We start from the raw sequence: 26,231 nt of genomic DNA, 5'->3' as shown, positions 1-26,231 counted from the left end.
CTTGTAATGCTGTCCTTAGGAGCATCTCTCTTTGGTAGGGTTGCCAAGTGCCAATTCTGGATTGTAAAATTCTTGGGGATTTGGAGGTGGAGCCTGGAGAAGAAGGACTTTGGAGGGAAGGTTCTGAGCAGGGTATAATGCTGCAGTGAGCCTGTATCCTTAAAGGACTGTTCTTTGGGACTGGCTAGGTGAAGGATGCATGAGGAAGAACTGGGGAATGGGCATCAGGCAAGCTGGGGCTGCAAAGGGCGGAGCTGTGTACAGGGTCTCTGGCCAATGAGGATTAAGGGGGGAGCTCAAGAGCCCCGTGGTGCAGAGTGTTAAAGCTGCAGTACTGCAGTCCTAAGCTTTGCTCATGACCTGAGCTCGATCCCCAGTGGAAGCTGGGTTTTCAGGTAGGCGGCTTGAGGTTGACTCAGCTTTCCATCCTTCTGAGGTCGGTAAAATGGGTACCCAGCTTGCTGGGGGGAAAGTGTAGATGACTGGGGAAGGCAATGGCAAACCACCCCATAAAAAATCTGCCATGAAAACGTTGTGAATGCAACATCACCCCAGAGTCAGAAATGACTGGTGCTTGCACAGGGGACCTTTCCTTTCCTTCCTTCCTTGCAAATCACTGGGAGGACCACTGGTCTGAGGCCCTTTAACCCATGGCAATGCTATAGCCTCCACCCACCAAAGCAGGCATTTTCTCCAGGGAAACTGATCTCTGTCTGGAGATCAGTTGCAATTGCAAGAGTTCTCCATGCCCTACCTAGAGGTTGGCAACCTTATGCTCATGGGCTGATTTTGTTCTTGTTGTTTATTTAAAAAAAAAAAAATCCTTGGTTCTTCTTGAATCAGCAAAATGGCTCATCTTGTCATTCCTTCCAGTCTTAGATGTTAGCCTTTGCACCTTGCCAAGATTATTGGTTTCAGATGAAATTGATCGAAAGCTGTTGTTCTTTATCAATGCTGTATTGTTTACATCCGAAAGGAATCCACCCCATCACATTTTTATCCTGACTTTCCTTCATGGTGTGTACATGGCAGCTTAAATGGATCTCATTGTGTTCTTACAACAACCCTATGAGGTAGGTTAAAGTGAGAGAGAGTGACCAGCTTCAGGTCAGCCATGGTGCTTCATAACACAGGGATCAGGCAGTTTTTCCCTTCCATAAACTGCAAAATGCAAGCTCAGATGGTCTCGGTTTGCCTCCACACCCTTCAGGAAAGGGGTTAACCCTTCAACCACCATTCATTTCTTCTGTCCAGATAAAATCCCAGTTTGGTGTAGTGGTAAAGAATGGTGGACTCTAATCTGGAGGTCTGAGTTTGATTCTCCACTCCTCCACAAGCAGCTGACTTTGGGCCAGTCACAGTTCTCTCAGAGCTGTTCTCTCAAGAACAGTTCTCAAAAAAGCTCTTTCAACCCCACCTGCCTTACCGGGTGTTTGTTGTGGGGAGGGGAAGGGAAATGAGATTGTATGCCACTCTGAGACCCCGAGTAAAGGGCAGGGTATAAAGCCAGTCTCCTCCTCCAGTTTGGTGTAGTGGTTAAGTGTGCGGACTCTTATCTGGGAGAACAGGGTTTGATTCCCCACTCCTCCACTTGCGCCCGCTGGAATGGCCTTGGGTTAGCCATAGCTATCGCAGGAGTTGTCCTTGAAAGGGCAGCTGCTGTGAGAGCCCTCTCAGCCCCACCCACCTCACATGGTGTCTTTTGTGGGGAGAGAAGATATAGGAGTCTCTGATTCAGAGAGAAGGGCAGGGTGTAAATCTGCAGTCTTCTCCTCCTCCTCTTCCTGCTTGATGTTAGCATTTTAAAAGGGAATAGCTTGTTTTCTTAAAAGACATCACTTTTGTTCCCTGCACAGCCCTGAGGTCAATTGAGGCAAACTAAGCATGTAGGTTGCATTTTACAGATGAATCTGTGTGCTTCTTCTGTGAGGGATTAGAACCTAGGTCTCCAAGGGCCTAGCTTGACACTGTAACCTTCACACCATGCTCAAAGGAGGAATAAGCATTGATCCTGAGACTCATATTGGAAGAGATCACACAGCCTCAGGTCCAGACAAGTAGTCCTGTCCATAAGTTGCAGCGAACACACATACAATATGTGTATAGTCCATTCTTGGTTGTTCTTTGAATGTGTGTTGAGTCATTCTCATGTAACAATCACTGCACACACAGCCGAGGGTGTGGTGCGGTCCCCAGTTTTATTTGCAAAGTGAATGCCCATTGGCTCTTTCTTACAAACAGATGAACCCACATGCAGGCAGAATGTACGTGCATTCCCTGCTAACATGTGAACGGGGTGGCTGTTTCCAGATCTTGGTTTTGAGGTTCATCCAACCCATTGTGCAGACTAAATATGCAGTTAGCAACATTCATCTAATTTAGCCAGAAAATGCAACTTCTTCATTGGGTAGCTTCTCCCATTCATGCCAATTACATTTACTTGCATGCAAGAATGCTAATGTTGGTCATGAAACATGGGTCTGTTTTCAACGTGGACTTCAGTGTTTAAGCATATTGCTTGCTCTTGATCCAGTCCTGCATGCTAATTTGACATCCAAGCCTATTTTTCCAGTACTTCATCTTACACAATTCTTAAAAGACAAAATGATGAGATTTGTGCAGTTTCCCCTTGGACTCTTTTCCTGAGATCAGTCTTCCCTGGAATCCTGCTTTTTACCCTCTTCCAAATGAGTGTCCCACATAAAAGTTGTAGCTTTGCCTCTCACCTTGGTCTCAAAAAGTCACTTCCCAAAGACACGACTGCAATATAAATTAAGTTCTTATCCCACCCGGTGGGAGAAAATAAGGCAACTGTGCATGACTTCTGTCTCACTTTGAATATCTTAAGCCAGATGGATGTATCGGCGCTATCGAAGTGGGTTGCAGGTCTCTTAGGATGACCCGGGTCTCCTGTACATGCATGGAATTGTAATTTTGCAGGAAATGAAGGGCCCCTCTAGTCCAAAGACTGATATCACATATCAACAGCTGCCAATCATCTCTTAAAACCTCCAAGAAACAGGAGACTGTGTCACTTAACTGCTCCTGCAGCAGCCAAGGACAAACAATAAGACACACACACACAAATTGATAGGTGAGAAAGAGAGAGAGAAAAAGATAACTGAAACAATATTTAATGGGGGAAAGTTATTGTGCAGTCTTGTGATATGTTAAAAGAGCAAAAGTTTTTTTTCCCCTAACAAAACACATTTGTGAATAAGATCCTGCTTTGTTGGGTGCAGGAGATGGGTCCCCAGCTTGAAAGAGTATCTTTCTGTCTGTCTGTCTAGCTAGCTATCAGGGCTGGCATAAGCATACCCTAGGGTGGGGCAGTTGCCAAGGCCCAGGGCTTCTAGTGGGACCCACTACCCCCCTCCCACATATCAGGTGGTGGAAAGGCTTTTGAACAGAAGATGGATGCACAAGCAGGACGGTGGGAAGGGAGAAATGAGGACAGACTGGTGGTGGGCAGACAGCAGCCCAAAATAAGGAACTAGCCTTGGTGTGAGAGCCAGCTTGGTGTAGTGGTTAAGTGTGCAGACTCTTATCTGGGAGAACCGGGTTTGATTCCCCACTCCTCCACATGCACCTGCTGACGGGATCTTGAGTCAGTCACAAGTTCTCACAGAACTGTTCCTCTCAAGAGCAGTTTCTGTCAGAGCTCCCTCCGCTCCACCTACCTGGTGTCTGTTGTGGGGTGGGGAAGGGAAGGGAGATTGTGAGCTGCTCTGAGACTCCTTTGGGTAGTGAAGGGTGGGATATAAATCCAATCTCTTTCTTCCTCTCTCTTCTCTTTGCTGAACAGCAGGCAGATGAACTATGAAATGCAGGAAATACAAAGTGAGAGGCAATAATGTAAAAATCAGACGACATCAAGAAAAGCAAAGAAACCACTTGCAATATCAGTAATTGCTGATAACGCAATTTTCCTAGTTTTGCTGAAGTGATTAACAGCTGTAGTGACGAAGGAATATGAGGGGTTGGGAAATTCCTGGAAATTTGGTGGTGGAGCCTAGGGAGGGTGGAGTTTGAGGAGAGGAGGGAGCTCAGCAGGGATGTGATGCCATCCAGTCTATACTCCAAGGCAGCCAATTTCTCTAGGGGAACTGATCCCTGTAGCCTGGAGATCAGCTGTAAAAGCGGGAAATCTCCAGGCCCGACCTGGAGGCTGGTAACTCTGTGATCTTTCCTAAGTTTATCAACTTCTGAATGAATTCTAATTGAGCATTTTCCACAGTGGAGCCTTCCTTTGCAGTTCTTTGGCTGAAGAATGGTAACTTTCTTGGTTTCTGAATGCTGCAAATATTATAAAGCTGAAGCAATTTGGCAAAGGCATAAGGATGTTTTAATCTATTTTAACAAATGACCTGCCAGCTGATCCTTGAACGGGTGTCTTGGAAAACACCACCCTTCCAGTATGGTTCCTGTTGAAAATCTGCAAAAGATGCTGTGTGTATATTGGTGCTTAAAGCTGGCATTTTCCCAGTTCATAACTCTATAAAAAAATCTTGGTTTACAAGCCACTTGGGTAGCTTCCCTGCAGTCCCCTGACTTTTAAAGAATACGAAAGCTCCCAAGCGATGTCCACCTTTTACACTAACAAAAAAGGTTTGCTGCAGTATATTGCATGAAAATATAAAAGCACATTTTTGCAGCTGGCCGTGCAAGTGATCCAGTGTCTTGCTTTTCTGCTTCCCATGTTCAGTGTTCAGTGACACAACTGCTGCCCTTCTCTTGTTTTGCTTCCTTTTACTAGATGCCTCTTACGATGCTGTCAGGAGATCGGGATGGGGCAACAACATGAATTCCAGCCACAACAAAAGTGAGTCAACAAGACGCCTTCTTTGCCTAGATGGGCTGGCAGTTAAGTTTTGACAGGAGCCAGGTGCTAATAAGGCAAAGAGACAACATGGACTCCTCCCTCATTCATTCTCACATTAGCCATGATGCGGGCAAAGGGCTCTTTAACCCACTCACTCCCACCATGCACAGCAGTAGAGGCTTTGGCAAGCATCTTCCTTGGGGCGCTTTAACTGTTCACTGTTGCTTGTATCTGGGCTTACTCGTGGGAGCAATCAGCTGAAGTGCAAATTAAAAACTAATAAGTCACCGGGTCCGGATGGCATACATCCAAGAGTTCTGAAAGAACTCAAAGTTGAACTTGTGGATCTTCTAACAAAAATCTGTAATCTTTCATTGAAATCTGCCTCCGTTCCTGAGGACTGGAAGGTAGCAAATGTCACCCCCATCTTTAAAAAGGGTTCCAGAGGAGATCCGGGAAATTACAGGCCAGTCAGTCTGACTTCAATACCGGGAAAGTTGGTAGAAACCATTATCAAGGACAGAATGAGTAGGCACATTGATGAACACGGGTTATTGAGGAAGACTCAGCATGGGTTCTGCAAGGGAAGATCTTGCCTCACTAACCTGTTACATTTCTTTGAGGGGGTGAACAAACATGTGGACAAAGGAGACCCGATAGATGTTGTTTACCTTGACTTCCAGAAAGCTTTTGATAAAGTTCCTCATCAAAGGCTCCTTAGAAAGCTTGAGAGTCATGGAGTAAAAGGACAGGTCCTCTTGTGGATCAAAAACTGGCTGAGTAATAGGAAGCAGAGTATAAATGGGCAGTCTTCGCAGTGGAGGACGGTAAGCAGTGGGGTGCCGCAGGGCTCGGTACTGGGTCCCATCCTCTTTAACTTGTTCATAAATGATTTAGAGTTGGGAGTGAGCAGTGAAGTGGCCAAATTTGCGGATGACACTAAATTGTTCAGGGTGGTGAGAACCAGAGAGGATTGTGAGGAACTCCAAAGGGATCTGTTGAGGCTGGGTGAGTGGGCGTCAACGTGGCAGATGCGGTTCAATGTGGCCAAGTGCAAAGTAATGCACATTGGGGCCAAGAATCCCAGCTACAAATACAAGTTGATGGGGTGTGAACTGGCAGAGACAGACCAAGAGAGAGATCTTGGGGTCATGGTAGATAATTCACTGAAAATGTCAAGACAGTGTGCGTTTGCAATAAAAAAGGCCAACGCCATGCTGGGAATTATTAGGAAGGGAATTGAAAACAAATCAGCCAGTATCATAATGCCTCTGTATAAATCGATGGTGCGGTCTCATTTGGAGTACTGTGTGCAGTTCTGGTCGCCGCACCTCAAAAAGGATATTATAGCATTGGAGAAAGTTCAGAAAAGGGCAACTAAAATGATTAAAGGGCTGGAACACCTTCCCTATGAAGAAAGGTTGAAACGCTTAGGGCTCTTTAGCTTGGAGAAACGTCGACTGAGGGGTGACATGATAGAAGTTTACAAGATAATGCATGGGATGGAGAAAGTAGAGAAAGAAGTACTTTTCTCCCTTTCTCACAATACAAGAACTCGTGGGCATTCGATGAAATTGCTGAGCAGACAGGTTAAAACGGATAAAAGGAAGTACTTTTTCACCCAAAGGGTGATTAACATGTGGAATTCACTGCCACAGGAGGTGGTGGCGTCCACAAGCATAGCCACCTTCAAGAAGGGGTTAGATAAAAATATGGAGCAGAGGTCCATCAGTGGCTATTAGCCACAGTGTGTGTGTGTGTGTATATATATACATATATATATATTTGGCCGCTGTGTGACACAGAATGTTGGACTGGATGGGCCATTGGCCTGATCTAACATGGCTTCTCTTATGTTCTTATGTTCTTATGCATAAGGGAAGAACTCTGAAAGAGCCATTGCTTGTACTGGGGAGGAGAAGGTTAAGGAGCCCTTTGACTGTATTTCAGTAGGGGAGAAAATACCATGGTGATGCAATAGAATCTGTGAATTATGCTGAAAGCTGGCTAGAGTAGAGGTTAGATTCCCACCACCACCACTCCCGCAGCCTTGAGGTTAGATTTGCTCTCACACCATGTCCCAGTTACATATCCCAAGCTTAGAACTCATGCCTTGCATCATTTGTTCTTCCAGAAGAGGCAAGAAGGCTGTGGCTCAGGGATAGAAATCTGCTTGGCATGCAGAAGATCTCAGGTTCAATCCCTGGCATCTCTCATTAATAGGTCCAGAGTCTAGGTGCTGTGAGACCCTGGACTAGGTGCTGCCTGAGACCCTGGAGAGCCACTGCCAATACTGACTTTGATGGACCGACAATGTGATTCAATATCAGGCAGGTCCATGTATTTACAAAGAACTGTATTAGCAGACTTCCCTTTAAAAGGGGGGGGGGTCTCCACCAGGCACTGTGTAGCCCCTAAATATCTGTGACTATTTCTGGAGAGGATTTCTGCCAACTCTGGCAGATGCTAGGGAGGATAGAGGAGCAGCTAGGGCTGTTTTAAGAACAGCAGTCTGGAAGAGAAGTCCCATCACCAATGTTCCCTGTCAGCTGCAGAGTCTTGTGAGCAAAAATTCAACTTTGTGAGCTACTGGCATTAAAGTTGTGAGCTACAGCATAAATTAGTGTGCTCTGGGGTCATCCTTTCTGAGCTAAGACAAAAATTGTGAGCTGGAGGTTAAAAATCTGTGAGCTAGCTCACATTAACTCAGCTTAGAGGGAACACTGCCCATCACCCCAGTGATAGTTGGTAGCAGTCTCTGAGACCATCTGTAGCAGCCGTGCTATCTGAGCTGGGAATGGCGTAAGGACACCTACCAGCAATGCTCCCCAAGCACTTCCTGAAGGGCAGCAAAGATTAAGATTAAAAAAAAAAAATTCTCGCTTTAACTTTCTATGGCATTGTGAGCCCCATACTTACCCCCGAGATAATATGGCCAGAGGCAAACAACTCCGAATACAGAAAGAAGTATGCATAAATAAAGACATATGAATTGTTCCAGTTAAATCACCATTCTGAACATGTATTTCATCCTTTCTTCATCTTTTGCCTACAGCTGACTTAGAATCAGTGTTCCCTCTAAGCTGAGTGAGTGTGAGCTAGCTCACAGATCTTTAGCCTCCAGCTCACACATTTTTGTCTTAGGAAAAATGGCCCCAGAGCACCATAATTTATGTAGTAGCTCACAACTTTAATTCCAGTAGCTCACAAAGTAGAATTTTTGCTCACAAGACTCTGCAGCTTAGAGGGAACATTGCTTAGAATGTTTCCCTTTTATCTAGAACAAAGTTTGAGTTCAGGGGCACTTTTAAGACCAACAAAGTTTAATTCTGGGTATAAGCTTTCATGTACATAGACACTTCTTCAGAAACAGGTATCTGAAGAAGAATGCATGCATACAAAAGCTTATTACCAGATCGCCATGGCTATCCACCTTAATCTATTCCTTTTCTCCATTACTCATAGGTCCACCATTAGGAGGGACACAAAATGTGAGCAAAAACCCAGAGCAGCAGCGGCCTCAGCCAGGTAAGACTGCACGGGAAGTGGAATGAAGCAAACGGGTGTGCCTGTATCCCACTGTGGGATATGCGGTGGCAATTAGCCAAGTAGGAACCACCAGATCAACTCCAGTTGATCTGCCAGAGAAGCTGGGAGGAAGCTAGGACCTGGGGGAACCTGGGCTGACTCTTGACAATGAGACTGCAGATTTGTGTATAAAGGTTTCTGCAGAGCTGATCTAGCAGGTGGGTGAGCAACCAGTGACTTTGTGGAACGTGGCTGCTAGTTCTGAAGCTGAAGCAAGTTCTGCTTCCTCTGTCTGAAATGTTAGGCATGAGAAGGATCAGTGACCTTCATGCTCTGCTCTCACTGTACTTACGATTCAAGTGTGCAGGGCCAGCCCAACACTGTCTGGCACCCTAGGCGAGGCTAACGTCTGGCACACACACACCCTGCACTATAGCATCACCAAGTCACATGGGGGCACCCAGTTTGGCACCCCCAGAAGACCAGTGCCTTAGTTTGATGTAGTTTGAGAGCCAGTTTGGTGTAGTGGTTAAGTGTGCGGACTCTTATCTGGGAGAACCGGGCTTGATTCCCCCACTTGCAGCTGCTGGAATGGCCTCGGGTCAGCCACAGCTCTTGGGGGAGTTGTCCTTGAAAGGGCAGCTGCTGTAAGAGCTCTCTCAGCCCCACCCACCTCACAGGGTGTCTGCTGTGGGGGAAGAAGATGTAAGAGATTGTAAACCGCTCTGAGACTCTGATTCGGAGAGAAGGGCAGGGTATAAATCTACAGTCTTCTTCTAGGCAATCGCGTAGTTTGCCTAGTTGCAGGGCTGGACTTGCAAGCGCACCTTTATTTCTGAATAATGGTGTTAAGGAATTCGATACTTTTATTAGTTTTTATATCGGGGCCTGTTCTTCAGACTACATCAGATAGAAACTTCTCAAATATTTGACGTAGGTGGCAGGAAGAGCATCCCAGTGGGCATTAAAAATTAAATTACATTTGCCTTGTCCTGCCTCTTGTGCCGCAAGGCTTAGTAATGTCTCATTTTCATTTTCTTTTGGCCCTTCTTACACAGACCCTTACCAGATTTTAGGACCAACCAGCAGCCGTTTAGCTAACCCAGGTGAGTCTATGGGGGTCAGCGTGCCGCCGACCTGCAAGGTAGCTTCGTCTTTGGGAATGGGTGAATATTCCCTGTTTAGTTTCTTTTTATATTGTTTTATATCTTTGTCGGCCATTTTTGTTCTCTCTTTAATGTGTATGATATGGTTAATGTTGATTTATTGATGCGCAGGCAGCATTACAGATATTAAAGTTTATGGAGGGGACTGGCTGTAGGGAAACTCAAAATACGTTAATAGAGATTTACAATTTCAAATTGCACAATGAAGAAATGAAACCAAAATGGAGATTTTCAAGTTTTAAACTGTGAGAAATTACACATCATTCATGCTCTTAATCTTCTTCTTCTTAGGACTCAAACAGGTGTAATGAAGATGATGCATCTTTGTCTGTCTGTAAAATGCCAGTTGCAAGCTTATGAATCCTCAATTTGCCTTGGAACCATGGGGTGGGGAGCGGATTTAACCCTTCTGCTTCTATTTGGGTTCAGTACTGTGATCAGAATTGGCTCCCTTACTCTGCTGTAAGCGTTTTGCAGGGGGAAAGATGTGTCCTCTAAAAAGACATCTTTTCCCCTTTGAAATATGAATCTCTTAAGTGAGGAGCCTGGTTTTGATTAGTGTAAGCCCCTTTTCTCTTCCCTGCTTGACCCTGAGGCAAACTGAGGTGGTTGTTTCCATTCTGTGTTTGGATGGAGATACATGATCTCCATCACGTCTCTTTGAGCTGTTTGATCAATACTTTACAATTCTATATTTTGTGGAGTTATTTATAGCTGTCTCTTTGTTCAATGAAATAAAGATATGATTATCATATGCTATATTCTGAATGTGGAGTTTCCTGCAGGGGGGCACACATGTTAGCTGAAACCTACTTGAACTCACCAGATCAGTCTGTCCTTGCTCTGTAAATTTACATCCCACCTCATCCAATGTACTTTAAGTACCTAACTTTAATTGCTAAGCTTTTACTTAGTGCTTTTGAGGTGTTCAGAGCACTTCATGTACAGTATTTTCTTATTGTTCTTAAAACAACCTTGTAGGCCAGTGTCACTGCAGCGTAACTCCCGTCTTTGAGCTTCAGAGTCAAATTCCACGTGCAGAACTTCCAGCAATTTGGAAAAGTAAATTCTAAGGGAAGAAGGCGCTTGATTCAGACTGGACCACAGCATGAGTTTTTAAGCCCCCACCCCAATGCCATTTTCTTTTTTTCAAAAAAATCACTTTAAAAAAGATTTACATTCGCACTGGCTCAAGCAAAACCACCTGAGAAAAATATGGGGCCAGACCCATCTCTTAATGTAACTTGCCATTTTCCTGACCTGAAACAGCTTTAGGGATGAGTATTCCCACTGTGTAAAAAGTGACTTTTCAAGGTGATATCGAGTCTGGGAAATAGCGATGGGATGACGGCAAGAATCAAACCCTGCATGCCTGAGAATTTAGTTTACAAAGTTTCTGGGAGTGCTGAACATGGATTTTGCTTGATGCCTGCTTGAGTTTGCTGCAGGGGCAGAATTGGAACTGGGACATTCTCTTCCATAACTCAGCCAGTTTGGTGTGGAGAGCCAGTTTGGTGTAGTGGTTAAGTGTACGGACTCTTATCTGGGAGAACCGGGTTTGATTCCCCACCCCTCCACTTGCACCTGCTGGCATGGCCTTGGGTCAGCCATAGCTCTCACAGAGGTTGTCCTTGAAAGGGCAGCTGCTGTGAGAGCCCTCTCCAGCCCCACCCACCTCACAGGGTGTCTGTTGTGGGGGAGGAAGGTAAAGGAGATTGTGAGCCGCTCTGAGACTCTTCGGAGTGGAGGGCGGGACATAAATCCAATATCATCTTCTTCTTCTTCTTCTTCTTCTTCTTCTTCTTCTTCTTCTTCTTCTTCTTCTTCTTCTTCTTCTTCTTCTTCTTCTTCTTCTTCTTCTTCTTCTTCTTCTTCTTCAGTAGCCAGTAGCCACTACCCTGCCCCAAATGAACACAGAGACCGATTTCTCACTAGCCTCACCTCGCTCTCACTCTCCTCTGTGGAGAAGAGGAGCGTGAGAGCGGCATAAGGCTAGTGGGAAATCAGTCAGAGAGTCTTGATACACATGAAGCAGTTTCTTAGATCTCCAATGGAAAAGTTATAACATTCTTCTTGTCAACTGGACTTTGGAGATAGCTTATCACAGACGGGGCCTCTTTTGTGGTGGGTGCCTCTGAGGTTCACATGGAACCTGTTTAGGCTCAAGCACCAAGTGGAAACTTTGTGAAACAGCTGTGATTTTTGTATTGGTTTTGCAGCTATGAGTTTCTAAGTGATTGTGTACGTGTAAAGTGCCATCAAGTCACAGCCAACTCATAGAGACCCTTCCTGGGATTTTCAAGGAAAGAGAGCAGCAGAGGTGGTTTGCTGTTGCCTGCCTTTGCGTAGCAGCCCTGCAATACCTTGGTGGCCTCCCATCCAGGTACTAACCAGGCTAGCCCTGCTTAGTTTCTTTGGGTTAGCCTGAGCTTACCAGGTGAGGGTTTGAAGTGATTACCAGAGTAACCCTAAGGCCTTCACGCACATTGTACGATGCACTTTAGTGATGGTTTGCAAGCGGATTTTCCTGTTTTACACAAGAAGATCTGGTTGCAAATTATTAGTAAAGTATATTGAATGTGCATTCTCCAACATGTGTGAAAGCATTCCTGGAAGTAAGCCCCATTAAGTAGACCCAGGTAGGATTTTGAGTAGAGGATGGCACTGCACTTTATCACTATCCTTATATCATTTTAGTGATCCACGGTTTACAGTTTCTGCTATTATGTATTCGTCACTGGCTTAATGGTTTAAAGGGTTAAATAGTAATCTTTTACATTCTTTTTTTTACTGTTACAACCCTCAAGTCATCAAAACTTAACATGCAGATTCTTTGTGGGACTTTTTATAAGGTACTTTTAAGGTTGTTCTAGATGACTAAAATGTTCTGGTCAATGACTCTAATAAGAAACTGAATGGAACACTGTCTTATCTGCCTTTTTGGCATGCTTTTGGTGTTTTTATTGATGCAAATGAAGCTGACTTAGGAGCCCGAATGTTGTGGGGTATAATAAAATATACTTTATTTTATTGTGGGGTTTTTTGGTTACGTTAATTTTATTGTATAGTTTTTAGCTTTAATTTGTAGGTTTTTTAAAATTGTTATTTAATTTATGTTGTGATCCCCCCTGAGCCTGTTTACAGGAAAGAATGGAATAGAAGCATACAAAATATAAATAAAGAAATAATAAGCCTGTCAACAATGTTCCCTCTAAGTTGCAGAGTCTTGTGAGCAAAAATTCTACTTTGTGAGCTACTGGTATTAAAGTTGTGAGCTACTGGCATTCAACATCTATATGCAACCCCTTGCCCAGATCGCCCGAAGGTATGGGCTGGGATGTCACCAGTATGCTGATGACACCCAGCTCTATCTGCTTATGGACGACCGACCGGTCTGCACCCCGGAAAATCTGGATCGGGCATTACAGGCCGTGGCTGAGTGGCTCAGTCTGAGTGGATTGAGGCTAAATCCTGCGAAGACAGAGGTCCTTTGCTTGGGTCGTCGGGGACCGGGGAGGGAAATCCCCCTGCCAGTTTTTGATGGTGCGCCGCTAATGGCGGCGGACAGGGTCAAGAGCCTGGGGGTACTATTGGAGCCTTCCTTAAAGATGGAGGCTCAGATAGCAGCCACTGCCAAGTCCGTGTTTTTTCATCTTAGGCGGGCAAGGCAGTTGGCTCCCTTCCTGGATCGCGACGACCTAGCAACAGTGATCCATGCTATGGTCACCTCGAGGTTGGACTACTGCAATGCCCTCTACATGCGGCTGCCCCTGTGCCGAACTCGGAAATTGCAGCTGGTGCAGAATGCCGCGGCCCGGCTGTTATTGGGCCTCCCAAGATGAGGGCACATTCGGCCGGGTCTTCGGACTCTGCACTGGCTTCCAGTAATATACCGAGTTCAGTACAAGGTGCTGGTCATTACCTTTAAAGCCCTATATGGCCTGGGACCTGCCTACATGAAGGACCGTCTCTCCCCACATGTTCCCCAGAGAGTACTGAGATCGGGAACCCAAAATCTTCTCGCTATCCCTGGGCCAAAAGAAGCCCGCCTAAAATCTACTAGGGACAGGGCCTTCTCTGTTATGGCCCCTACATGGTGGAGTCAGCTACCAGAGGAGGTGAGGGCCCTTCGGGACCTTGTTCAGTTCCGCAGGGCCTGTAAGACAACCCTCTTCCAGCTAGCTTACACCTAACTGATATGAGAAACTAAATGTAGCTTTACCAGACTCCTGTTATACATACTGTTGTAATGTTTAATGTTTTTAAGGTTTTAAATGTTTTAAATGCTTATATATTTAAATGCTAGTTTAATTTTATGTTTGATTATCTCTTGTGAGCCGCCCTGAGCCACTTTTGTGGGAAGGGCGGGATATAAATCATAAATAAATAAAAAATAAAATAAAAAATAAAGCTGTGAGCTACTGCAAAAATTATTGTGCTCTGGGGCCATTTTTCTTGAGCTAAGACAATAATGTGTGAGCTGGAGGCTAAAAATCTCTGAGCTAGCTCACACTAACTCAGCTTAGAGAGAACACTGCCTTTTAATCAAGTAACTACATAAATGTAATACTAAGTCACCACATCCCCCATTATCTAGGAAAAGATACCTTCATGTCATAAACCCAGCAGCTGGTTTGTGGACAGAGATGATTTTCAGTAGCATTTCATTGCCCTCGACTAATGTAGCAAAACTACCCAGAATGTTACTGTCTTTTCTCTTTGTCCTCTTTCAGGGAGCGGACAGATCCAGCTATGGCAGTTTCTACTAGAGTTACTGTCGGACAGCTCCAACGCCAGCTGCATCACATGGGAAGGAACGAATGGGGAATTCAAGATGACTGACCCCGATGAGGTGGCCAGGCGTTGGGGAGAACGCAAGAGCAAGCCCAACATGAATTATGACAAGCTGAGCCGAGCCCTCCGATACTACTACGACAAGAACATCATGACCAAAGTACACGGCAAGAGGTACGCCTATAAATTTGACTTTCACGGCATTGCTCAAGCTCTTCAGCCTCACCCGACTGAGTCGTCGATGTACAAGTATCCATCGGATCTGCCTTACATGCCTTCATATCACGCGCACCAGCAGAAAGTGAACTTTGTGCCTCCACATCCTTCCTCTATGCCCGTCACTTCCTCCAGTTTCTTTGGAGCTGCGTCGCCATATTGGACTTCCCCCACGGGAAGCATATACCCAAATCCCAACGTACCGCGTCATCCAAACTCCCATATGCCATCACACTTAGGCAGCTACTACTAGTTGCTGTTCACCTTCTGTGGCCTTTCTCAGTCCAATTGGATGTTCTCTTCCCTTTTTGGATAGATCTATGGACTTCTTGGTGGACTTCCATCTTTTTGTCGGGGAGAATAGCTGAAAAACTGGATATTATTATTTTTATTATTATTATTAATATTGGAGTAAACCCTTTTTTTATTTTTGTAACTCTGCTTCTTCAGTCTCGAACGGGCAGATGGATTTCCTGATGGGCCAGTATTATATATAATTACATATTCTATTTTGGTTCCAAGCCTTATAGCCTCTATTGGACCAAGTCGAGTGCTTTACGGATCTGTGGTGGTGATCATCACTCCAGCTCTCAACAAATGATGGGAAGCACAGTCAAAGTCAAGGGAAATAAAGAGACCCAAGGGTCTTAAGAAGATTAATGTTTGTTCACCCCAGACAAAATGGCAAATATTTTTTCCGGTTTGGGGGAAGCAGAAGGAAGATCCAAACGTTGTCTGGAGAGGACCTGGTTTGGTGGATCCAACTGGAAGCTAAGCATTTGAAGCCAGTGAAGGCTCGTTCACCCAACTGGAAAAAAAAAAGAAATACATATATATAAATATATTCATATAAATAAATACGTATATTTTAAGACTATTAAGGGCATTGAAGGGACTTGTCAAGAGCATTGTGCTATGTTGTGTGTGTGACACACAACTCCAGGAACATCCAAGACCAAGGCGGGGTGGGAAATCACAATGCATCAAGGGCAGATATTCTTAAGAATGCAAAATAGGACTCGAATACATGACAGCTGCTCCCAACGCTTGGCTTCAGTGCCGGGAGTCGCAAAAACACAACCGATTCACGAACGCTGTGCGTTTGTCAGACAGCCACTCAGAGGGTCAACCGAACCAGAAGGCAGTTTACTGTATAAATTATGCAGAGTTATGTTTTTACCTATATCTCACAGTGTTAGGAAAAAGATTAAAAAATGAAACGAGTTGACCTCGGTCACAAATGCAAGTTGTTTGGTTTTTTGGGGATTTTTTTTTTTACTATCAGATCCGTTGTTGGTTTTTTAAAATTTAATTTGTACATCTTTTCTATCTGTACATTTGGGTTTCAGCTTTGTAATTTTTTTGCTAAAAAATAAAAGATTTTAAAAAAAGGAAAACAGGCCTGTAACGTCTCTGTGGGGGGAAATATAAAATGCCTCGGTTCTAAAAAGAATGATGGTCTGTTCTGAAGTGAAAGGTGTAGATACGCTACAAATGTATACTGGTTTTATAACAGCTTTAAAAAGGTGATGCCCAAGGCATGCCGGTGCTTGCTGACTGACACCTTTTGTGGTGCCAACAAGAGTTTTTAGAAAGTGGGTGGGGCCAGGCAGGGCAATCACAGGTTCTAATTGGCCACTAATCTTGCCCATCACAGGTTCTAATTGGCCAGGCAGATTCAAATAACATTATTTCAGCAGCTGCTACCACATGGTTGGTTTTTTTTTTCTCTCACTTCTCTTTCCTAGTGTATCTTTTAAATTACTCCCTTCTCCCTCACACTCAGACTTTTCTGTGTTTGTGGCTCCACTACCTGAGTCAACCATTTGGTGCCGGCACCCACCACCCAGTGTAGAGAATTCCAAAGGGGCCCACAGACTCAAAGAGGAGACCCCTGACTTAAACTGTCTTCATTTCCCCACAACGAACTGTAGATTGATGAGGCTGGTGTGAGGCCTTTATCAGAATCTCTTGCTCTACTCACCAAATTAAAGCATGCAGGAAAAGGGATTCACTATTGAACCAGTGTAAGTTTGTGTCATAGATATGCCCTAAATTTCCTTAAGGTTATTAGCAGTGTAGTCCAAAACACAGTTACGCCCTTCCAGGGCTTTTTTTTTTAGAGAAAGCCCAGCAGGAACTCATTTGCATATTAGGCCACACCCCCTGACATGACCATTGTTTTGCGCAGGGCTTTTTCTCAGTGGGGTATCATTTGCATATTAGGCCACACCCTTGGCACCAAACCTGTTGGAACTGCATTCCTGTGCATTCTTGCTCAAAAAAAGCCCTGCATCCTTCTAAGGCTAATGCTTTGGGCTGACCTACAAAACACATGTTGGTTCCTCTTTTAGTTGATTCTTGATTCATTTCTGTTCCCTAATATATGTGCAAAAGAACAAAACAAAACCCACCCCAGTTATGATTAACTGGAGTTGGGTCCCAGCACAAAGGGACCTGTATAATCTTTCTGCAGACCCTAAAACTCTATTGACCAGAGCTATGAGGTGACAGTGATTTGGATCCAAAGGTGAATTTCTTCTCATGAAAGGGATCCTTCCTGTCAGGGGAATACTTCCATGAGTGGAAAGACATCTTTAAAGACATTCTCAGGCTTTGGGTCCCACCCCATAACTCCAAGGCTCATGCCACCAATTTGATAGTAAAACAAACAATTAGCAGGCTGCAATTTCCTTAAAATGGAAATCTCTTCCAGCAGTTCTGGTTGCAGTCCAAATGCACAGTTGTTGTTTTCTAGTCAAACGTTTATTCCAAAACACAAGGGCAAAACCACAAATGTTTGTCATCAGAAAGAAGTATCTGTAGTTTGCAAGCTAGCCTTTGCTCAACTCTGAACTCCTTCAAACTAATCAGCAATGAGTTCAGGGCTTTTTTTTTTTTTGGCAGGAACACACAGGAATGCAGTTCTGGCTGACTTGACTTCAGGGGGTGTGACCTAATATGCAAATGAGTTCCTGCTAGTCTTTTTCTTTTAAAAGGCCCTGTGCGAAACAATGGTGATCTCAGGGGGTGTGGCCTAATATGCAAATGAGTTCCAGCTAGGTTTAATTCAATATGAGTTTAATTCAATCCATACTTCCAGAAGTGGACCAGGAGCTGCTCAGTGAGGAAGATCAGAAAAATAACCTATCCACCATGACTGAATATCCCTTAAAATCCACAGCTGTGAGAGATGGATTTTGCACATGCTCAGAGCCATGGTTGTGTTATACAGATGACCCATCAGCCATCATATGGGGTGGCAGGGCAGAAAAAGAAGAGTGCGTTTTTAGACCCCATTTTTCTCTTCCTTAAGGAGTCTCAAAGCAGTGTACAATCTCCTTCCCTTTGTATCCCCACAACAGGCACCTTGTGAGGGATGTGGGGCTGAGAGAGTTCTGAGAGAACTGTGGCTGGCCCAAGGTCACCAGCAGGCTTCATGGGCAGGAGGAATGGGGAATCAAACCCAGTTCTCCAGGTTAAGAGAGTTCACTGCTCATACAACTATGCCACCCTGGCTGTCTTACTCATTCCATGGGCCAGCTATTGCATGGACATGCTGACTCCCACTCTCTGCCTCCACATGATTACTGAGGTGATCAGGGGAGGGGCACTCCCATTTTGTCAATGAATTCACCATGAAAAAATAAGGCATGGAAAGAAAGACCACATTTTTTTCAAAGCTACTAGTTTATAGATCAGCAACCTTTTAGAATCAAAGGGCCAAACTAGGTCAAAATTCAGAGCAAGAGATCAACAGAGCTTATATAAGAAAGTCTATTAACACAATTGAAAACATAAGAACATAAGAGAAGCCATGTTGGATCAGGCCAATGGCCCATCCAGTCCAACACTCTGTGTCGCACAGTGGCCAGAAACCTAGGTGCCATCAGGAGGTCCACCAGTGGGGCCAGGACACTAGAAGTCCTCACACTGTTGCCCCTCCTAAGAACCAAATATAGTTTGGGGAGAAACCATGGCTCAGCAGCAGAGCATCTGCCTGGCATGCAGGAAGTCCCAGGTTCAATCCCCGGCGTCTCCAGTTAAAAGGATTAGGTAGTAGGTGATGTGAAAAAATCTCTTCCTAAAACCTCAGAGAGCCACACCCAGTCTGAGTAGAATATACAGACCTTGATGGACCAAAGATCAATCTGATTCAATAGAAGGAAGCAGCATGTGAGGTGAGGGAGAATGCTTATAGAAAGTACCAGCAAGGAAAGGACATACAGTCAGTGAGAAAGACCCACAGGCAGGTGGGGATGTGGGTGGGATAGGAAGGCATGAGCGGGGGCCTGGTGGTGACTAGAGAAGGAGGGGAACCTCTGGGAGTTCTCAGGGATCCCCCCAAAATCTGGATCAGCCCTGAAAGAAAGGATGCTCTTTATTGATACAGGAAGCCAAATTGTGACAGGGAAGATGAGATAAAAATTCTAGCTAGGGGTCTATTTAGTAGAGGCAGAGAGAGCATGGCATCATTTTAGAGTCTGAAGAGAAAGAACCAGAAGGAAGTTCCTAAGATTAGCCGTTGAGGAGCATGTGGAAATGGCATGAGATGGAAGGGAGAGAAGACTGAAGCCAGAGCTCCTCCTCCCTTTTTTCCTTGTAAAAATACTCCCCTTCCCTGCCAGCTGCTTTTTATGGTGAAGGGGAGAGATTTATGGATACCCATAGGCTTTCCCAGTAGGAGAAAAGCAGCTTGTGGTAGTGATTTTTAGTGAGAAAGCAGGACAAAAGGTTATATGTTGCTTCTCTCCATACCAATTCCCCCCTAGAAATTGCAACCCCTGCAGGCGTGTTCTGTTAAAGAGTGGTAGGGAAATGGGGGGAAAGGAATCACAGAACTGAGCATCACATTCTGTTCCATCCTCTGCTGACAGAGCAGATATGTTTGCGCCATGTTGCCACCATTGGACTTATGCTGTTTTGTGGTGCACATGTGGATCCAGTCAGATCCTCAGAGTATATTTCCAAAAGACTTGCAATGGGAGAAGCTGCAGGACCAAACCTGAGACCTTCTGAATGCAAATGAGTGCTCTTTTAGGTTCCATCCCTGGCATCTCAGTGGAAATGATCAGGTAGAAGTTCATCGGAAAGACCTCTGCTTGGGACCCTGGAGAGCCACTGCCAGTCTGAGCCGGCAATAGTGACTTTGATGGACCCAAGGTCTGATTCAGCAAAAGGCAGCTTTGTGTGTTCACAGGAGGTGCAGGCATTAAAGCTGGCATCTTGTGTAGGCAAATCAGGGGTAGAATTCTAGCAGGAGCTCCTTTGCATATTAGGCCACACCCTGTGGATGCAGCCAATCCTCCAAGAGCTTTCAGGGCTCTTATTACAGGGCTTACTGTACACTCTTGGAGGATTCGCTACATCAGGGGTGTGTGGCCTAATATCCAAAGGAGCTCCTGCTAGAATTCCACCCCTGAGGCAAACCATGAGCTTTACCCACCATACAGTCTTTTCCCAACCAGTAAGATTTGATTCCAGTAGTGCCTTAGAGACCAACAAACATTTTTTGGAGGTATAGTCTTTTGAGATGCCCCATGGCGCAGAGTGGTAAAGCTGCAGCACTGCAGTCTGAACTCTGCTCATGACCTGAGTTTGATTCCGGTGGAAGTTGGTTTCAGGTAGCCAACTCAGGTTGACTCAGCCTTCCATCCTTCCGAGGTCAGTAAAATGAGTACCCAGCTTGCTGGGGGGAAAGTGTAGATGACTGGGGAAGGCAATGGCAAACCACCCCATAAAAAGTCTGCCATGAAAACGTTGTGAAAGCAACGTCACCCCACAGTCTGAAACGACTGGTGCTTGCACAGAGGACTACCTATACCTTTTTTTAATCTTTTGAGGGTCAAAAAGACCCCTTTCTCAGATACCTTTTCCTGCTGGCTGACTTATGGACTGAAAAGGCTTCCTTCTTAGACCACACTAGATGATCAGGTGAATGTGCCCATAATAATACATAATCCCCTCTCCCGAAATCTAGCATTAGCCACCATTAGAGAACCAACATATGAGACTCTGTGGACTCATAGTCTAATATTTATACACCAAAGAATCTTTTTTCCTCCAGTTCTGACAATGAACTTCCTGGCTCCTGTGGTCTTTTTAAAAATGTAAAGGCTTTTCCTGTCTTAACGCCTTCTTGTTTTCACATTAGTCAAGGGGAGAAAAGGGAGGAAATATTAAATGTATATTGTACCCTTAACCGGTTTAAACAATCCCGTCAGATCTGATGCCACGACGTGTGGAATGCTCGCTAGCTGGGATAACAGCCAGATCAGACTTCCTTTAGCACAAGGTTTTGCTTCTGTGACTCGGAATGTGAACTGGGAGGTTTGAAATGTTTCCCTCCATTATGAGGAGGAAGGAAATGACAGTCTACCTTGTGTAAATCTTTTTTTAACCCATAAATTCACACCTTTTGTTTCTGGACAACATAGCGGGATTCATCAGAGAGAGAGAAATAATATACTTTCACCAGATTCAATTTGGTGGTGGAAAGAGCTGTCGAGCTGCAGCTGACCTATGGCAACCTCTCAGTGGATTTTAACGGAGGGACGGTGACTCAGTTGTAGAGGTCCCAGAAGGTCCCAGGTTCAATCCCCGGCATCTCCAACTAAAAAGAGTCCAAGCAAATAGGCATGAAAAACCTCAGCTTGCGACCCTGGTGAGCCGCTGCCAGTCTGACTAGACAATACTGACTTTGATGGACCAAGGGTCTGATTCAGTATAAGGCAGCTTCATATATGTTCATATATGTTCATGAAAGAGATGTTCAGAGGTAGTTTGCCGTTGCCTGCTTCTGTGCAGCAACCCTGGACTTCCTCAGTGGTCTCTCAGAGGAGGAGGAGAGATTGGATTTATACCCCACCCTTCACTACCTGAAGGAGTCTCAGAGTGGCTTACAATCTCCTTTCCCTTCCCCACAACAGACACCCTGTTGTGTAGAAAGCCAGTTTGGTGTAGTGGTTAAGTGTGTAGACTCTTATCTGGGAGAACCAGGTTTGATTCCCCACTCCTCCACTTGCACCTGCTGGAGTGGCCTTGGGTCAGCCATAGCTCTGGCAGAGGTTGTCCTTGAAAGGGCAGCTGCTGTGAGAGCCCTCTCAGTCCCACCCACCTCACAGGGTGTCTGTTGTGAGGGAGGAAGATAAAGGAGATTGTGAGCCACTCTGAGACTCTGAAATTCGGAGTGGAGGACGAGCTATAAATCCAATATCTTCTTCTTCTTCTTCTTCTGTGAGGTAGGTGGAGCTGAGAGAGCTCTGACAGAAACAGCTCTTGAGAGGAACGGCTCTGTGAGAACTTGTGGCTGACTCTTAGTCACATCTGCAGGTGCATGTGAAGGAGTGGGGAATCAAACCCCGTTCTCCCAGATAAGAGTCCACACACTTAACCACTACACCAACCTGACTTTTGCCAGTACTAATCAGGGCTGACCCTGCTTAGCTTCCAAGATCTGACAATATGAGGCTACCCTGGGAGGTTGGGGGATTTCACAGAAGGTGCTTGTGTCATGTGCCATGTCAAAGGAATATTAAATGTATATTGTACCCTTAACCTTCTGGGGAAAGTCCCTCCATTTCAGGGAGGGACGGTGGCTCAGTGGTAGAGCATCTGCTTGGTAAGCAGAAGGTCCCAAGTTCAATCCCCGGCATCTCCAACTAAAAAGGGTGCAGACAAATAGGCGTAAAAAACCTCAGCTTGAGACCCTGGAGAGCTGCTGTCAGTCTGAGTAGACAATACTCACTTTCATGGACCAAGGATCTGATTCAGTATAAGGCAGCTTCATATGTTCATATCATGTAGCCAATCCTCTGAGAACTTACAGGGCACTCAGTACAGGGCCTACTGTAAGCTCCAGGAGGATTGGCTACATCAGGGGTGTGCATCCTGATATGCAAAGGAGTTCCTGCTACATAAAAAGTTCTGCCCCAGCCTGAAGTTGGCAACCCTAAGATGCCTAAGGTTGCTTGCATATAGGAGGCCCACTGCAGCATGGAGGACAAAAACCGGATTTTTCTCCCCATGCAAACTGATGATCCCAAGCCTGTTTACTTAGATATAAGACCCCAGGAACAGGTCCCACTTTCTTATCAGAGTAAAGGCCAGATTTCCAGCTGCAGGGAATGAGGCAGCATCAGGGCTCCAGGAGATAAAGAAGGCAGCTGTTGTTCTTTGGAAGGTCTTTATAGAAATCAGAAAGCATAGCTGGGAGAGAGTGCTGAGAAAAATATCTGTGCTAGAGACTTACTAGAGGAACCCTTTGCTAATATGATCCTATATGCCACAATACTACAGCTTTGTATAGTAGAGATGCTACGAATGAGAGGGAAGGGGGGCTGGCTATTTCTGAAAGCAAGAGCTGCAGGAAGCTTGTGGTGCAGCGGTCTGCATCAAAAACTGTTGGCCAGATGCTGTGCTGAATTCGTTGTACCCACTAGGAATTTGCAATGTCATCGCAGCCCAAGAATAGAGATCTGCCGTGCAGCGATGGCCTGTTAGGAAAAGGATGCTTTTCTGCAGGAGTCAGATGCTGTTTCTTTATGATGAATTGAGGTCTGCAAGGGAGGTCTGTTCAGAGTTGCCAGTCTCTAGGTGGAGCCTGGAGAATGCGCAAAATCAGGGCCTTTTTAAAAAGAAAAGGACCAGCAGGAACTCATTTGCATATTAGGCCACACCCCTGGTGTCACCATTATTTCACACAGAGAGGTCTGTTCAGAGTTGCCAGCCTCTAGGTGGGGCCTGGAGAACGTGCAAAATCAGGGCCTTTTTTAAAAGAAAAAGCCCAGCAGGAATGTATTTGCATATTAGGCCACACCCCTGACGCCAAGCCAGCTGGAACTGTATTCCTGCTCAAAAAAAGCCCTGCATATATAAAAAAAATATCTCCAGATTACACAGTTTCCTTGAAGAAAATGTCTGCTGTGTATGGTTGCCAGCCTCCAGGTGAGGCCTGGAGATTTCCTGCTTTTACAACTGATCTCCAGCTGGCAGAGATCAACTCCCTTGAAGAAAAAGGCTTCTTTGATGGTGGACTCTATGACCTTGTCTTGCTGAGGCCCCTCCCCTCCCCAAACCCCACCCTCTCCCAGATCCACCCCCAAAGTCCCTAGGTATTTTCCAGCACCAACCTGGCAACTCTACTGCTGTGGAGAGTGAACTCTATGGCATCATAACCTGCTGAGGTTTCTCTAGGGTTGCCAAGTCCCCTGCGGCCTCTGGCCATAGAGTACCATAAAGAACCATAGAGTTTACCCTCCCAAATTGCTACAGTGTTCAGGAAAACCATAGAGTTTTCCTGGATGCTCCTAGAGCAGACAGTGCACAACATCGCCGGTGCAACGACATCTCTTCCAAGTGAAATCATCATGCTGGCGATGTCAGGGGAGGATCTGCCGCCGACCCATTGTGGGCCGGCAGGTTGGAAACCTCCAGGGTGGGAGAACTCCCACCCAGCCTGGGAACTTGGCAGTCCTAGGTTTCTCCCTTCCCCAAACCCTACCCTTCCTCGGGCGCTGTCCCCAAATCCCCATGAATTCTGCAACCTGAAGCTGGAAACGCCAAATCTATTGCAACATGGAATTCACAGCTGAATTTCCAGAAAAAGAGATCCCAGATCTTCATGAAAGCACCATCTTCTACCCTGGAACCTATTTCTTCTTCTTCTTTGGGGGGTGGCTCTAGGGTTGCCATCTTCAGAGTAGGACCTGGAGTGCTTCAGGGATCACAACTGTTCTCCAAGCTTCAGGGATCAGTCCCCCTGGGGGGAAATGACAGCTGCAGAGTGTAGACTCCACAGCATCGTAGCCCTGCCAAGCTCCCTCCCCTCCCCAAGCTCTGCCCTCCACAGGCACCCTCCCCTCAAATCTCCACGGACTTCCCAAGTTGGAGCTGGCAACTCAAGATGACTCTCAGGTTGATCACTGTTGAGGGAACTGTGCTCGATCCAGAGGATTTTTAATCAATTCTGACTTCTTTAGGTTCCCCAGCTGAGCCCAGCCATTAATGCTCTGAAGAGATCCCAGAAGGTTAGTTCTCAGAGAGAGGGGGCCTTTTTTAGCAGGAACACAGTTCCATCTGGCTCAGTGCCAGAGGGTGTGGCCTAATTTGCAAATGAGTTCTTGCTGGACTTTTTCTACAAAAAGCCCTGGGTACAACAATAGTGATATCAGGGGGTGTGGCCTAATATGCAAATAATCCCTGCTTTGCTTTTTTTTCTACTGAAAAATACCTGGAGAGATAAGCTTTGGGGACAACGTGTGCCATCCTGAAAGCTTTTTAAGATTCTGTCATCTTTTTATTCAGCCTCTGGTTCGATGGCTTATTAGGCTGGAATGAGGATGCCTTCACCCAACATTCCCTCTAAGCTGAGTTAGTGTGAGCTAGCTCACAGTTTTTTAGCCCCTGGCTCACACATTTTCATCATAGCTCAGGAAGGATGGCCCCAGAGCAAACTGATTTGTGCAGCGGCCAAATTGCTCACTCACAACATTAATGCCAGCAGCTTATGAAGTAGAATTTTTGCTCACAAGACTCCACAGCTTAGAGCAGGAGTGGCCAAGCTTGCTTAACGTAAGAGCCACATAGAATAAATGTCAGATGGCTGCAAGACATGAACATCAGATGCTTGAGGGAAGGAAGGAAGGAAAGAAGGAAAGATGGCTGAGGGAGGGAGAGGTGAAAAGAAAGCAACTAATTTTACATGCTTTCTCTAAGCTGCCAGCTGGCTTGGCTTGCAGAAGTGATTTAAAGAGACAAATGCCTTCTCCAAGCTGGCTGACAGGGCAATGGAGGCTTTGAGAGTCACACAATATGTGTGAAAGAGCTACATGTTGCTTCAAAGCCACAGTTTGGCCACCCCTGGCTAAGAGCGAGCATTGCTTCCCCCTCTCTTCTACTAGGAATGGACCATAAATCTGTGGGAGAACATATGCAAGTCCAGTCCTCAGAATGTCCAGTGGAAAAGGCATCTCTGTTAGCAAGACTGGCCTGAGTAAAATATGAGCAAGCTGGAGGGCTGCATGGACCCAGTGGGTGTGATGCCACACAAAGCAGCTTTATGTATTCATCAGGCTACACAGAAGAATGGAAGTACTTCCTTAGGAGTACAGGCTTGTGGAGTTTCCAGTGCATCCTTTCCTTCTCAGTCATGGGTTCCTAGTTATTAGCTGTTACTCTGCTCATTCACGGGTTATGCCTGCTCAATCATATGTTATCTCAAACCCACTGGAGTCTGCACCCCTAGGGTTGACAACTGTGATTCTGGGGGGGTCCCAAGTCCCACCTAGAAGTTAGCATCCCTGTTTAGACCTCTTGAACTTTTTGAATTCAGCAATTTGACCCTGCACTGCTTTCCCTTGTGATATTTAGACTGTGGTGTTGAAACAGTGCTACGTGTTTCAGAGATGGCACACAGATTTGCCCTCCTCCTTCTCTTCTTTTGTATGGCACTGTATCTTTTTGATGTCTGCAGCCTTAACTAACTTTCCAGTTGCCACAGAAAGGGTACAGATGTGCCACCTGGTGGCCGCCTCATTGCAAAAAAAAAGTGATCGTTTGTTCCCTTAATTCAGTCCTGTAGCACCCCTCTGTGGTCTTTCTCACTCACTGCTTCTCCTACCTTGGATCCCTACTTTAGAGGGAAACAAGAACTGCTGGCTGAGCTTGAGAATTCATGTAAAGACAGCAGTTGTTGCTGACAGCAT

The 26,231-nt window shown here is 45.5% G+C and overlaps 1 protein-coding gene across 3 annotated transcripts in view; it reads left to right on the top strand.

Moving 5' to 3' along the window:
* FLI1 (Fli-1 proto-oncogene, ETS transcription factor) overlaps nt 1-15,923 on the top strand; it is a 161,181-nt gene extending 145,258 nt beyond the window's left edge. For all 3 annotated transcript variants that reach the window (XM_060250838.1, XM_060250837.1, XM_060250839.1), the window contains exons 6-9: nt 4,757-4,822; nt 8,288-8,350; nt 9,409-9,456; nt 14,250-15,923. In XM_060250838.1, the coding sequence (XP_060106821.1) occupies nt 4,757-4,822; nt 8,288-8,350; nt 9,409-9,456; nt 14,250-14,779 (707 nt within the window). In that variant the 3' untranslated portion in view covers nt 14,780-15,923. The remainder of the gene's footprint in view (nt 1-4,756; nt 4,823-8,287; nt 8,351-9,408; nt 9,457-14,249) is intronic.
* Nucleotides 15,924-26,231: the final 10,308 nt, after the last annotated feature.

Source organism: Heteronotia binoei, chromosome 12, assembly GCF_032191835.1.
Source record: "Heteronotia binoei isolate CCM8104 ecotype False Entrance Well chromosome 12, APGP_CSIRO_Hbin_v1, whole genome shotgun sequence".
Taxonomy (NCBI): Eukaryota; Metazoa; Chordata; class Lepidosauria; order Squamata; family Gekkonidae; genus Heteronotia; species Heteronotia binoei.
Note: the sequence above shows the minus strand (reverse complement) of the source record. Positions and strands in the feature narration are given on the sequence as shown.